General features: G+C 41.7%; 1 protein-coding gene across 6 annotated transcripts; it reads right to left on the bottom strand.

Moving 5' to 3' along the window:
* Positions 1-58: 58 nt before the first annotated feature.
* Positions 59-13,394, bottom strand: LOC143150273 (ATP-binding cassette sub-family G member 1). 6 transcript variants are annotated; one of them, XM_076318430.1, is made up of 12 exons: positions 13,071-13,394; positions 9,799-10,068; positions 6,031-6,148; positions 3,918-4,104; positions 2,622-2,767; positions 2,197-2,435; positions 1,921-2,123; positions 1,671-1,839; positions 1,265-1,365; positions 1,032-1,187; positions 680-920; positions 59-573 (listed from the first exon to the last, which is right to left on the bottom strand). In XM_076318430.1, the coding sequence occupies exons 2-12, from the start codon at positions 9,971-9,973 to the stop codon at positions 401-403; spliced, it is 1,908 nt and encodes a 635-aa protein (XP_076174545.1). In that variant the 5' UTR covers positions 9,974-10,068; positions 13,071-13,394; the 3' UTR covers positions 59-400. The 6 variants fall into 6 exon arrangements, with proteins under 6 accessions (XP_076174545.1, XP_076174547.1, XP_076174542.1 ...); XM_076318432.1 differs by lacking the exon at positions 13,071-13,394 and adding an exon at positions 11,189-11,484; XM_076318427.1 differs by lacking the exon at positions 13,071-13,394 and adding an exon at positions 10,934-11,484.
* Between the last annotated feature and the right edge of the window lie 1,337 nt (positions 13,395-14,731).

The following is a 14,731-nucleotide window of genomic DNA, read 5'->3' on the forward strand; positions in this document are numbered from 1 at the left end:
ATAATACTGTTGGTGAACAAATTGTGGAAGAAAAAAATAAATAATTTGCACGTCTTGGTCGAACTATAAATTACAATATTATTCTAACAAAAGTATAATGTTCCATTGAAACGCACATCGATAATCTAGAAATGAAAAAAAAATGTCTTTGTTTAACATAATACTCGATGCTCGTTTTTTTTTTTCATTATAAAAAGTAACGAAAACATTGTGCAATCAAGCTAGGTGAAATAATCTGTACACGATACAACCGAAACGTAACTTATTTTCAATACCTTGAAAATCTTTTTATTTGCGTTCAATTATTTGGTACTATTATCACATCAAGGAAGTATAAAAAGATCAGTTTTCGCTGATACTAGTATCTTACACGCGATTGTCGTAAAACTAAATGTAAGTTTTAGGTATTGATATTAAAGTGACTCTTTATTAACCGTCCTATGAGATGAAGCGCCCGGAATGTTTTATTCGGTTTGAGCCTCTGTCGCAATAAATAATAAGTAAGGACCTTCAGTAGAACAAGGATAATTATCAAGGCGAGGAAGTCCACCCAGAAGACCACGTTTTCCATTTCTGAAATTAAAAACATCTACATTGCTACCGGCTCGGTAACTACTCGGGTACTTTGTCCAAAAAAAAAAGGAAAAAAAATGTTGAAAATTATTTTCAGAAGTCTTACGCATCGTTAGCAACATTTGTCGAGGGGCCTTAAATTCGCAGAATATTTCCGAGGGCGGGCAGTATAGTTGTTCTCTGTTGAAACCGTAGAGAGCAGTTATGAGACCTTCCAAGCCGTAACGAATGTAGCTCAGATACATTATCAATTTACGATAAATGGGCAGAGTTTGCGTTTCGCCCAAACCTTGTACCGCTAACAACATTAGGGGTACACTGATCGCGGGTCCGACGAACGTACCGTTCTAGAAGGAAACGAAACAAATTTTTACGCTGAGAAATATCTTCAACGAACATTAACCGACGAGTGTAAACGCAAGAAGATGATAAAATGGTAGAATGAACGTGGAACGTACCACGATGTTCAGAGTGCTGGCTATAGCCAGGGCCATACTCTCCGCTATGAACATGCACATAAAGCAAATACTGAAGAACATCGTGCATCTGAAGAGTTCCAAGGGTTGTCCCGTGATCACGTAGACCATCGATAGATAAATCGTCGACACCAATACCTACGTATCGGATGAAACGTATCAACGAATTGTCCACGAGGATGTTAAATGTTAAAGAAAATTCGTTCTGGTACGACCTGCACGGGTATGTTCACTACAGTGAAAGCACAGTAATAGGGACTCAGGTTGTACCACATATTGAAATACTCTCGTTTAACCAGTTGCACTTCGGAGGGAACTGTAATTTCAAGATTAGTCGAGAAACAAAGGAAAGTATACGATCGGGTCGCGAGAATAAACGGTACCGTTCGGTTAAAAATCTAAACGACGATCGGAGGTATTGTTTCGCGACGTTGTACATTTATCGATCAAAAATCCGAGCCTCCTTCGATGTTCGAATCCCGTTAATGTTTAATCTCCACATTCGATGATCCGTTAAAGGTTAAGTGGTAAAAATACCACTACGTAATCATTTGTAACGCGGTGGTGGCCTACGAGGGACCGTTCTCGATTTTTTCCCCGTATAACGATCATTTCTCTTACAGTGTAGCAATACTGGAAGCATAGGCACGTAGAGGAGTAGTATCAAACAGGCGAAGCAAAAGCCGAAATTGAACAGGGCCTTCGATCCGTCGTTACCAACGTTCAAGAACAATCCACCGATTATGAAGCCGAGGAACACGTGTAGACTTATTTTCAGATACATATAATTCTGTGAAACAACAAGTACTCGTTAAGTAGTCTCGCGGGACACTCGCGGTGTTTCGTTATTACGCGTATCAATTGGTCCTACCCTGTTTCTACGTAACTGTAACATCATCCTTTTCGACAGAACGACGAATTGATCGTACCAGGAGATCTTCGGCATCACTTTCGCCAGCTCGAGTTCCTGCAGCGTCGTACGACTGATCGGTACGATCGGTAACTCGGTGTCCACCGTGGTTATCATACGACCGATCCACTCTGGGCCGTATTCACCGGACGAGACTTCTATCACTGAAACGAAATTCGAATCGTCTTACCGCGTGGATCGGGACTCGAGCGGTCCACGTGGACGTAATTTACTCACCGAAATCGGCAGGATTGTAATGTTTCGGGCACTCGATGCCAACGTGACGTAGAAACGGCACCAAGTTGTCCACGGTGCTTCTGTAAACGCATTGGCCGTCCGCCACCACGTACGTGTGGTCGAACTTCGCGAATATACTCGCGCTCGGTGTATGCACGGAGCAAATCACGGTCCTCCCTAATCGCGCCAAACTTTTAAGCAAGTCGACGCACTGCGCGGCCGATATTTCGTCCAATCCTCTGGAATCGTTCGAACGATTTTGTACAAAATGTGAGTTTGAATCGTTGAGAAGTGTCGCTTGGGAGTTTCGATCACGGGGATCGTGTACTCGAGGTACACCGATCGGTGTAAATTCTTTTTGACAATCGTTTATTTAAATTTGTCGGTCGGTATAGGGATCTTTGATCGCGAACGAAGGTACTCACGATGTCGGTTCGTCGAGAAATATAACCGGTGGATTGTTCACGAGTTCCAGAGCGATCGAGAGCCTTTTCCTCTCGCCGCCCGATAGACGCTCGGTGATGGTGTCCTTTGCCCGTTTCAGTCGTAAAATTTCAAGGACTTCTTCTATCTGAAACCATGTACGGATCGTAAAATCCATTTACGTGAAAAATTCATGGAAATTACCGCGGGACATTATTATTACGCGGAAGAGAATTTTTTCCTTTTCTCTTACTCGTCGAGCATTCAAAGAATTGTTATTATCGAGTATTATGACGGAATTGCGTAATTACTGTACTGCGATCATGTTGTTTTCCGTAATTAGAAGTTAATCTAGATACGTGTCAGGCTCTTTCGAGGTCGATTCTTTCTTCGCCGACGGCGTTGTTCTCCGATGCTGAGGTACGCGTTCCAACGTTCGCGTTACCAAAGTAATTTTCTAAACGAGGCGAGACTTTGAAAGATTTAACGGACGCGTATCCCTCGACGACTCTCGGATACCAGAGAATACTTTTTTTTTTTTTATTCGAATGCGCGCTCTTTACGCAACCGTATTACCAGAAGCTTCTCAACGTCGGTAAACGTTCACAGAGTAGGTAAATTTGTAAACGAAGACGCGAGTTCTTTTAAAATGTTTCAAGTCTAAGCGGTACATTTTATTTATCGACTCAGAGATATTAGAAATGGAATACTTTCGAAAGCAACTGAAGGTTCTAAGAGTTACCCGAGTAATTCCGTAAACGAAGCATCCGAGTATCCCAAGAGTTATCGAAACAATCCTGTAAATTACCAAGTTGTGAAACTTCCAATTCGAAAGGGTGTATTTTATTTATCGACGACTCAGAAATATTAGAAATGGAATACTTTCGAAAGCAACTGAAGGTTCTAAGAGTTACCCGAGTAATTCCGTAAACGAAGCATCCGAATATCCCAAGAGTTGTCGAAGCAATCCCCTAAATTACCAAGTTGAGAAACTTCCAATTCGAAAGGGTGTATTTTATTTATCGACGACTCTAGAATATTAAAATTCGATTACTCTCCACTCGCGACTCGTTCCAGACACCAGTGTATCCCGAGAGCGCGAAAGAGATTCTTTGAAACCCGATGTAAATATCTTCGAGCGCGTTTCCCTCCCTTTACGAGCGGCAGCGTTCCTCGAGCGCGCGCCTCGAATACGAAATAGAGCCACGCGATGCAATTTGAGTACATATTCATGCATTTCTGAGAACACGGTGGTTCGGCGTGATTTCGTTCAACTCTCGTGTACCAAACGTGCTCACAGCGGCCTGTTTCGTCTCCCTCGATACATTCCCGAGCTTCAAATCCACGGCGAATCTGAGCGCCTCGAGGATCGTCAGCCTCGGTTGTAGGAGGTCCTCTTGCATGATGTAGCACGATAGTTTCTTCAAACGTTTTGCGTCTCGTGTCTGGCCGTTCACGTTTACGTGCCCGGTGACCCCCGTCGATCTGAAAACGTCTGCTTTGAGTTTCGACACCGTTCCACGGCGAACAAGTACTCTATCGATCGTCTCGATTCGCGTTAACTTCGGCTTAGGTATAACTTCCGTTTGCTCGGCACGGGGTCGCGAGGTCGGTGATCTTTGATATCGTTGAGTCGTTCTTTCGGGGGTGGGGGAAAGAAATGGTGCTGTCGACTCATCGCGAGTCACGTTGATCGGTAATTTTTTTTTTTTTTTTTTTTTCTTTTTGACAAATTCGCGACGTCGATGTACTTTCGAAACCCTCGTCGCGACGGGGAAGTTTCCAATTTATCGAAATTTATTAAAAAATGAAAACAAAAAAAAAATGAAGAAATTCCAGCGAGTATCTTGAATATCTACTGAAATTTTCTATCAGGTGTACGCAATTTTCTCGATACATTGGCCACGTTCGATTACTTTCGAAACCCTCGTCGCGACGGGAGGCGTTTGTAATTTATACAAAATTATTTATAAATGGAGAAATATGTAGAAAGGAAAGAGGGATGGTAATTTTTAGAATGGAGAGTACTCGGTCAAATGAAGCAGAAAAGTTTTGGTAAACGTGGCTCGGGAAATTAACATTTACAAAGTTACGTAACTTTTTTCGGTTCGGGAGCTATTGTACCGTACTGGAAACAATGGGGTATCTCGTTTCTCGTTTTTCTGGATGCAACGTCCCATAATAAGATAATCCTCTGTTACGATACGTGTGTGGAGTGTAAAGACAGCTTATCGATTCTCGAAAAGAAGCGACGCGTAAGCGAAATTCTTCGGAATCTTGGTACTTGCATTTAATTTGGACTATTGGATAACTTTTCTTTGTTGTTCGTTAATCGTTCGATTAATCTCCAATATTCTTACATTTTTTTTTCTTATATAGAGAAATATATGAGATATTCTATATAGAAAAATGTATAGGATATTTTATATAGAAAAATGTATAAGATATTTTACTATATAGATATTTACTAGATACATATATTTGTGTAGATATTTAACGAACAGGAAATCGACGTTTTCTCTTTTTATTCTTCCTCTTCGTGTAATAATAATGTTACACAATACTTGAAGATAAACGTGTAAATGCAACGTTTCAAAACGAACGTCCAACGATAATGCTATGCAATATTTAGTGAAAAATATGAAGATATTTTTAAACGATTACAGCTGCTTACTTTTACGTTTATCGTTTATCGTTGTCGAACGTGAACCAATGATACAAACAAGATGTTGCTTTTGTTCGAATTGAATCTTTCTGTGTCCAAACTGATAATATAAATCGATCTTAACACGTTCCGTGAGCTTGTTTGGGAGTGGCACAAATTTCAGGGGAGATTAGTTACATCTTGAGAGGAAAATAAAGTGAAATTCAGGTTCGATGGAAATAAAGTAAAATTCAGGTTCGATGGAAATAAAGAAAAATTCAGGTTCGAGGAAAATAAAGTGAAATCCAGGTTCGAGGAAAATGAAGTAAAATTCAGGTTCGATGGAAATAAAGAAAAATTCAGGTTCGAGGAAAATAAAGTGAAATCCAGGTTCGAGGAAAATAGAGTAAAATCCAGGTTCGAGGAAAATAAAGTAAAATTCAGGTTCAATGGAAATAATGTAAAATTCAGGTTCGATAGAAATAAAGTGAAATACAGGTTTGAGGGAAATAAAGTGAAATACAGGTTTGAGGGAAATAAAGTGAAATCCAGGTTCGAGGAAAATAAAGTAAAATTCAGGTTCGAGGAAAATAAAGTAAAATTCAGGTTCGAGGAAAATAAAGTAAAATTCAGATTCGATGGAAATAATGTAAAATTCAGGTTCGAGGAAAATAAAGTAAAATGAAGGTTCGATGAAGATAAAATTGAGACGGGTTTGGTCAAAGTGAAACAACGAGAAAGGATCGTCTCGTTCTTGTATCTCTTACTTGTATCCCGCGAGGATGTTCAACAAGCTGGATTTCCCAGCGCCGGACGGGCCCAGAATCGCGGTCAGTTCCCCAGATTTGAATTGTCCGGACACTCCGCTTAATATTACCTTCGATCCTGCGACACACGAACATGGACAAATCTATTTAGCCGTGGACTAACGCGCGTTGAAAACCTGAAAACAAACAACGTTCGTCATTCGTCCCGGAGAGTCGCGAAACCCGCGTGATCGTTCGACGAAAGTTTCGCGCGTTAGACGGTACAATTTGATAAACCGCTTTCGTTCGCGGACAAATTCACGCTCGTTGTGAACTGAAAAGGTTTCAAACGGAAGCACTATTGCGACTTTGTCGTCGGTTCGCATTGCGATCGGCTCGTTAACGCACAGCGCCGAACAAATGTATTCGAACGGATACTTTGGCGATGTACCGAGTAATTTCATTCGACAGTTTTCGAATTACGCGTAGAAACGAGAAATGGATAAATCGAGAGTAGATTTACAGCGAAACGTAAAAATTGTTAACGCGTGAAAACGCGAAGGACGATAATTATTTGGTCGGTATCGAATCGGATACAGTAACGATAAATGGATAAACCGAGAGTGGATTTTCACCGAGACCTAGATTTTCTAACGTTGTGGTATATCAAAAGACAAGTTTGTACTGCATTTGAATGTGTTCGTCACTGTACACAGATAATTTTGCATAGACACACAACGGTGTATTTTTAATCTCCGCGGTGATGCAGCGACGGACGTGGACTTTAAAGCGGGATACTATCGTGCGTTACACGATCGAGTCGTGTCAATTATTCGAGAACTAATTTCCCTTTACGAAACGTGACCGCTCGATCTGTGTGGGAGTTACATTCTACTTTCGTTCTGGCCGTAGGTATCTATCTAAATTAAAAGCACTGCAATCCATCGTACCAGGAACACGGTTGCATTGCTGTAGTCGTTGCATCGTGCGCGCGTAAAGATCCTAGAATTCAAAGAAAAAAAATCGAATAAATTAAACGTCCAGCGTGTCAGATGAGACACAGGATTAGAAAATTGCCCGAGCAACCTAGCTGAGAAACTGTATGTAGAAATCTAGCTAGAAAAATCCGCAGAAAACATTCAAACGACCTTCTTCCCTAACATACATGTCGCAAGGTTGTGACCGGTATGCAGATACTCCCTAATAGGGAATCATCTACGCGATACAGATACTCGATATCGGTGAAACAATTTATCGAACTCTCGATTGGATAAATAGTGAAACATCTAAGAGATAGGAGTATAAAGAAACTTCTATTCCCTCCAATATTCAAAGAACCACTATTTTGTAACAACCACTATACAGATTCTTCCCAATAGAAATGCATCTGTATGCAATACAGATGCACAATACCTGTTTCACAATGTGAAACGATCTATCGAACTCTTCGTTGGATACAAGTGGTGAAATGATTAGAATTCTATGAAATATCCACGAGATAAAGAGAGAAAGGGAGTTTTCTTCGTCGTAGGCTCGTAGAACCGCTGTCTTCGATCGCGTTCGTACGAAGCACGTTTTCTTCCACGCTGGAAAGCACGTAATTGCTACCATGATGAGCGGAACAAGTCTGAAACGTTCACTGAAGTGTCTTCTGGCTGTCCGCGAGGAGAAAGGTTGAAGACATCACGGAGAAGCATAGAAAGCGAAACCCCGAGAAATTGTAACGGTTTCGAAATGATTAAGGTCATGGTTCCAGCGGAACTGTAGGGCTTTTCACGCGCGAAACCTCCCACGGATCGCGCGAAATTGCAATTTTTTCGAAATAGAAAGCGAATGGAACCGTTTAGGGCTTTTCACGCGCGAAACCTACCACGGATCGCGCGAAATTGCAATTTTTTCGAAATAGAAAGCGAATGGAACCGTTTAGGGCTTTTCACGCGCGAAACCTACCACGGATCGCGCGAAATTGCAATTTTTTCGAAATAGAAAGCGAATGGAACCGTTTAGGGCTTTTCACGCGCGAAACCTCCCACGGATCGCGCGAAATTGCAATTTTTTCGAAATAGAAAGCGAATGGAACCGTTTCGCGGTCTACGCGAAACGTTCGACGGGTATCCACGATTTCGTGGTTGAATTCTCGTTTTCGTGGTTGAAGGAACTTTCCATTTTACCCTCCAATCTGTTTCCAAGGTACCGTTGTTTTATACACGAACGATAACGAGACCGAACCCGGTCAATTTCGTTTCACGAGCGTTTCGTTTTACATTTCGATTCACCGATGCGACTCGCTTCTAAACCGTGACCGAATGCACGGTTTCAGCCATTGAGCAACACGTGGGAGAGGCACGGACGAATCGAATCGCATCAGAAACAGAAACAATCGCGTTGTTGTTGTTTTTTTCGGTGCTGTTTCCTCGATCGTCGAATATAAATCACCGCGACTCGTTCCTCACGACTCGAGGTGAAACTTTCAGACGAGCGAGTACAGTATACGCGATACTTATCTTCGCGATACTTCTCCGTGCATCTTGATCTTCGAGGTGATGCTGATCGAAGAAAAAAATAATATACCGCGTGGGTTCGACGAGTTGAGATCGATCAATGACGAACAACGAAAAAATTGATTCGGAACGTCACCGTGACACAGTTGTTCGTCGCTGTTCACTCGGTTCGTTGGTGCCTTTTTGCAGACGGTCTTAAACTTCGCGAGAAAATACAATCTTGCAACATTTTCGATCGCATACCGTGACGATTTCAATTTACATAAGATTATTCAACATTGCCTCGCCTACGAACTGTGTAACGGCCTTGTCCCGAACGATCGAAAGAAAGGAATTCGACGAGAGTCGATCGTTGCAATTTATTACCGGGAAGTCGATAATTGATGATTCAATGGAAGACGCGAAATAAAGTACGCTTCTCATTTTTTTTCTTCCCCCCCTCCCCCTTCGTTGTTTTATAATATGCAAATAGACCGCGACGGCTGCACGGGAGAACGCGTACGTCGATTTGGTTTGCTAATTGCTGCATTACGCGTACTCGATGGATAAGATTTATATATTCCATAAACGACACTTGTTCGGGACAGTATTTATCGATCGACATTAATTGCATCGCTCTAATACGCGCCGATTAACATTGCTGCGCGAGACTACGAAAAAAAAAAAAAAAAATGGATTTACGATTTTAGTTGCGAATCTATTTCAAGAGCGAACGATTGAATAGTACGGGGCCTCGTTGCGCAATTTAGCGCACAACAATCGTGGAAAAGGAACGACGCGCAACTTGGAAATTTCTCGCGATTTCTTTCATCGAAAAAACCATTAAGAAATCATTCCCCGTCGAGGGCATCGTTGGAAAATTATTTTCCATTCGAGACATTGTTCGAAAGCGATCTCTCGATCGAGAAATTATTTTTCATACAAGGTACCATTAAGATGCTATTCTCCGTTCGAAACATCACGAGGAAACGATTTCCCATTCGCGATATTATTAAGAAGTTACTTCTCGTTCAGGATTTTCTCAAGAAATTATTCTCCATTCAAGCATATCGGCTACGCGATTATTCTCCGTTGGAAACATTATCGCGTAATTAATCTCCGTTCAAGAAAATTGTTACAAAATAATCCTACGAATATTCAAAACCGTTCTATCGATCGTTTCTCATCTCGACGATAAACGGCTCCGTTGGACCGAGTTCTCATCCCGGTACAATCGAGTCTTAGTTCAACGAAGATTTCCATTGGGAATCTCTTTCTCGCGAATCGTTTGTACTTATAATTATCGTACCTTTTCTACTGTAAGGTATCGTGTACGTCAGCTCGTTAAATTCGATGTCGATCGGTGCCATTTTTTTCAAGTGCGACAGCGTTATCGTTGCATCGTGCGTGGGCGCGAGTTTTGAGCAGTCGATGACCCCGTCGTCGTTGCTCTCCTCCGCGTTGGACTCCGATTTCAACGACATGGCTGATCCCTGCTTCCAAGAGTTTATCTACGCTCGTTTCGCCGAAGATCCATTACCCGCGATACTTTCTTTCGTCTCACGACCGGCTCACCGCGCTGAAAACCCCAAAGAGAATTACCAACACCGATTTCCTTCCATCGAGCGACAATCGTTCGCTTTCGATCGTTTGTCACTTATTTCCACGTCTTGCAACTGCAATTACTCGAGCATCGACCGATGCGCTATTTCGCGCGTATTATTTCACTTGGACGTGATTTGTACGTCAATCGTACGCACGGTGTACTAAAATAATACACAAAGCTCTCGTTCGTACGCGACGCGTTTCGCGCGTATTTTTTCACTCGTACGTTCTTTATATCCCAATCGTGCGTACAGCGTATTAAGATAATAATACAAAGCTCTCGCTCGTACGCGACGCGTAGTTTTCAATTTCGACGTACGCGATACTCGAATCGTGCGTACGGTGTATTTAGAACAATGCGTAAAGTTATTGTCCCCGCGCGTTGAATAATTACTCGACCGATGCGCTTCGCGTGTATTTTTCACGCGAACGTTCTTTATCTTTCGATTGTTCGCGCAACGTGTTAGAATAATGTGCAAAGTTCTTATCCGTACGTGATAAATAGTTACTCGAACCACGTGTAATATTCACCATGGGGAATTCGTTTACGAAAATCTTTCGATTGTTCGCGCACCGTGTTAGAATAATGTGCAAAGTTCTTATCCGTACGTGATAAATAGTTACTCGAACCACGTGTAATATTCACCATTGGGAATTCGTTTACGAAAATCTTTCGATTGTTCGCGCACCGTGTTAGAATAATGTGCAAAGTTCTTATCCGTACGTGATAAATAGTTACTCGAACCACGTGTAATATTCACCATTGGGAATTCGTTTACGAAAATCTTTCGATTGTTCGCGCACCGTGTTAGAATAATGTGCAAAGTTCTTATCCGTACGTGATAAATAATTACTCGAACCACGTGTAATATCCACCGTGAGGAATTCGTTTAGGAAAATTCTCTTGTAGCGATTATCGATGGTGAACGAAACAACGCAAACGTTCGTCCGTAGGCTCTATCATATAGTGACAAAGTATCACCGAATTCGAGCGTTTATCGAGTATATTATTCCCGTATGAATAATCAACGGACACCAGCTCCGTTTATCGGAGACTGGAGAGTTAACAAAACGACACGACCGAACGGATTCACCTAACAAAGAACCGACGTGAGTTTCGTTTCGTTAAAGGGGTTGAGAACGAACGACACGATGCATAGAAACGATCGGAAAGCTCAGCACACGACAGATCGCGGTGGAAGACTGACGTTCGAGTAAGTTTGTGGGGCTCCCTATTCTCTACGACGTTGTACACAGAGACACAGCCGAGCAATTGCGTTGGTAGCTTGCGCGTGTTTTTCACCAACGCCACGGTACACACAGAGACACACACATAGAGAGAACGTTGATAGCGGGTATCGTGACGCGCAGTCGTTGCAATTGTACGTATACGTGTTCGACAGAATATTTGTTTCTTTTTTTTACTATCGAGAATCGTACAGAGACGTTTGCAATTTATTTGAAATTCGAGAGAAACTATGGAACGAACATCCAACATTGTCAAACTCACGGTACGATAGAACGATAGAATGTATAAAAATGTAGAATCTTTGGTTTAGGATCGGCCACGAGGAACATAATTAAACAAAGAATTGATGCATTCTCTCGTATCGAGAGTTTTCGGTAGAAAAATTTTCTTTTATTGTAGATACGAGATGTGTAAATACCACCGAAGCGAAAGGGCTCTGGAAGAAAGGGCTTCGTCGAGTGTGGATAGGTCGCGGTGAGAAAGTCGAGACGCGTGGAGCGAAGAGTTTCATTCTTTAAATATACTTTGTATCTTTATTAGGAAGATGATACTTTCTCTGGTGATTTTCTTCGACGAATTCCCGACTCAATTATAGACACAATTGTCAATAAACGAAATATATGAAGAAATTCCAGCGAGTATCTCGTACATCGTCCAAACGATTTTCCATTACGATTACTCAATTTTCTCGTTAACGTCCAAGTACTTTCGAAACCCTCGACACGAATCAATCGTTTGCAATTCGTTTGAAATATTCGGCGAGCATCTCTGCACTAGAAATACTATCGTAAAGATTCACTTTTCCACATTCTCTGTAAATTTGCAATCTCGAAACACTTTTGAGCCTCTCGAAAGAACGCGACGCGACCAAATTTCGAAAACAACCCTCGGGCGCGGAGTCTCGCGCTCGAACTTCGCAAGCGTTCGAATGGAAACGCTCGCACACCACGCACGTAAATACGTGTATCGCTTTAACCATCCAAGAAGTGAAAAAACAGACCATCGAGACCGTTTCATCGATTAGGCCCGTTACACGCGTCTTCCGCGCAAAAACAACGATAGAATTTCGCGATAAACGGTTCCGCGTAAAACCGCGATTACGACGCGTTAGGTCACGGTTAGAAAATCGTTTCGACGATACCCGCGACACGAGAATCTCGCTGGGATCTGTTCAATTTTTATCCATTTATTTGTCAATAATTCGGAATGAATTACGAGTGTCTCCGTCGTTTGATTCTATCGCTGAAAAACGATTCTTTCAATATTTTCGAATAGTTTCAAACTTTGTATTACTCGCGATTGTTTCGATTCGTCGTTATTACGATCGTCGATTGCTTGCTCATTTTTCAAATCAACGTCGTTTGATTCTATCGCTGAAAAACGATTCTTTCAATATTTTCGAATCGTTTGAAACTTTGTATTACTCGCGATTGTTTCGATTCGTCGTTATTACGATCGTCGATTGCTTGCTCACTTTTCAAATCAACGTCGTTTGATTCTATCGCTGAAAAACGATTCTTTCAATATTTTCGAATCGTTTGAAACTTTGTATTACTCGCGATTGTTTCGATACGTCGTTATTACGATCGTCGATTGCTTGCTCACTTTTCAAATCAACGTCGTTTGATTCTATCGCTGAAAAACGATTCTTTCGATTCAATGTTTTCGAATCGTTTCAAATATTTGCATTACTCGCGATTGTTTCGATTCGTCGGTTGTTTGCTCACTTTTCAAATCAACGGATGATAGATCGTCCATTCAACGTGCGACGCATCTCGCCAGTTTACGCGTTCTAAAATAGAAACGCAGTACGACGAGTCCGTTCTATTTTTCCAATACACACGCACGTGGTCCCGATAAACCTGCAACGCGAACTGCACTCGCGAACTGCACTCGCGAACTGCACTCGCGGTTCTACGGAATTTAACAGCTCAGAATTTTATCAATTAACGTTCTAACGTGCGATACGATAGCTTGTCGTTAAATGTGGCAAATGGCGAGTCGCGACCATTCCGTTCCGACCAAACCAGACTCGTGCTCGACGAGTTACAAAAGCGGACTGACTGACGCCGATTTACTTCGCCCTACGCGCCGATTATGTTTGTGTACGTCTATACGCCTCGTAAATCTACACGCATGCTCCGATATCCGAAACGCGCGGGGTTGTTTCCTCGAGATTTCCTTTCGCACTGTTCCCTCGCGGAATGAATTATATATATACGTGTATTAAATTATATATATATATATAGGTGTGTATGAAATTATGTACATGTGTGCATCACGATGTGCATTGTTCGGGCCACTAGATTCACGGAAACACTTTACCAGAGCGTGTGAACGCCCTTTGTTCAAATTCCATTCGCGATCGTTCGGCTTCTTCCGTTAATTTCTCAGTACGTTGGTTCGTGGAGTTGAAAATTTACACGAGATTTTTCTCTTAATGTTTACCCGGGACATCAAACCTTCCTTGACCGAATCGATACAATTACGAGACGAAGAAACGATTGATTTTTATTCATTGTCTATAGGATTTATTTTTCGCTCTGACTTTCGTTCGTGAAATTGAATACGATTTTCAGCCGTGAAATAATAAATATAAATCGATACGATAGTTTTTCGACCGTTGTTGATCAAATTACGAGACGAAAGAACGATAAGTAAATTAGTTAAATTGAATAGCTTTTAATAAAAATATCCTCCCCGTACAATTATAACTTTCATCTGATATCGTAATTGAGCAATACTCGATGCTCAGGAAAGATTTTCGGTAAAAAATTTGCCCCCGTTTAAAAAAGGTCCTTGTTTCAAAGATTGAAAGAAGCTCCCCCTGCAAAATATGCAAACATTTGAACAATTGTCCAAAGAATTGATGGATAAATACTTTGCGAAATGCATCGATAGATTCTCTAAAGTTTTTCGATACATTGTATCTCAATTCGTACATCGATACATTGTACAGTCTTATTCAACGTTTCCCAACAAGAATGCAAAAATGCTATCGGTATTCGAGTAACACGCGGCGTGTTATCGAGGCGTTGGCGTTCGATACTGAGAACGCAATTATTTGTTGCTGTTTGTGAAAGTAACGAAAATTCAACGACACGGGTCGCAACGAAAAATATACAAATAGCACAAGCACGCCGTAAAATGTATACGTTGACGAGCTCCTTTCCCCTGTAATAACTTGCCGAACATTGTACTTTCCCGTTTGTTTAACTAGGAAGAGACGAAAATAGAACTGCAAGAATTATACGAACGCCACCGCCGGCGTAAAATACGAGTACGTTGAACTTTCCCGGTAGATGATAGAAAAACGTGCCCACGACTCGTGTTTCGAGTCTCCGTTAAGTTGCAGTTGCATTATCCGCACTTGCTCGAAGTGCAACGC

This window comes from Ptiloglossa arizonensis, chromosome 8, assembly GCF_051014685.1.
Source record: "Ptiloglossa arizonensis isolate GNS036 chromosome 8, iyPtiAriz1_principal, whole genome shotgun sequence".
Taxonomy (NCBI): Eukaryota; Metazoa; Arthropoda; class Insecta; order Hymenoptera; family Colletidae; genus Ptiloglossa; species Ptiloglossa arizonensis.

What these genes read in the sequence shown, in the direction of transcription:
- LOC143150273 (XM_076318430.1), bottom strand. Translation starts at nt 9,973, where the DNA reads ATGTCGTTGAAATCGGAGTCCAACGCGGAGGAGAGCAACGACGACGGG. An exon ending in TTACAATCCTGCCGATTTCG is followed by an intron (nt 2,124 to 2,196) that starts GTGAGTAAATTA and finishes ATTTCGTTTCAG; the next exon opens with TGATAGAAGTCTCGTCCGGT. An exon ending in TAGTGAACATACCCGTGCAG is followed by an intron (nt 1,188 to 1,264) that starts GTCGTACCAGAA and finishes TCCGATACGTAG; the next exon opens with GTATTGGTGTCGACGATTTA.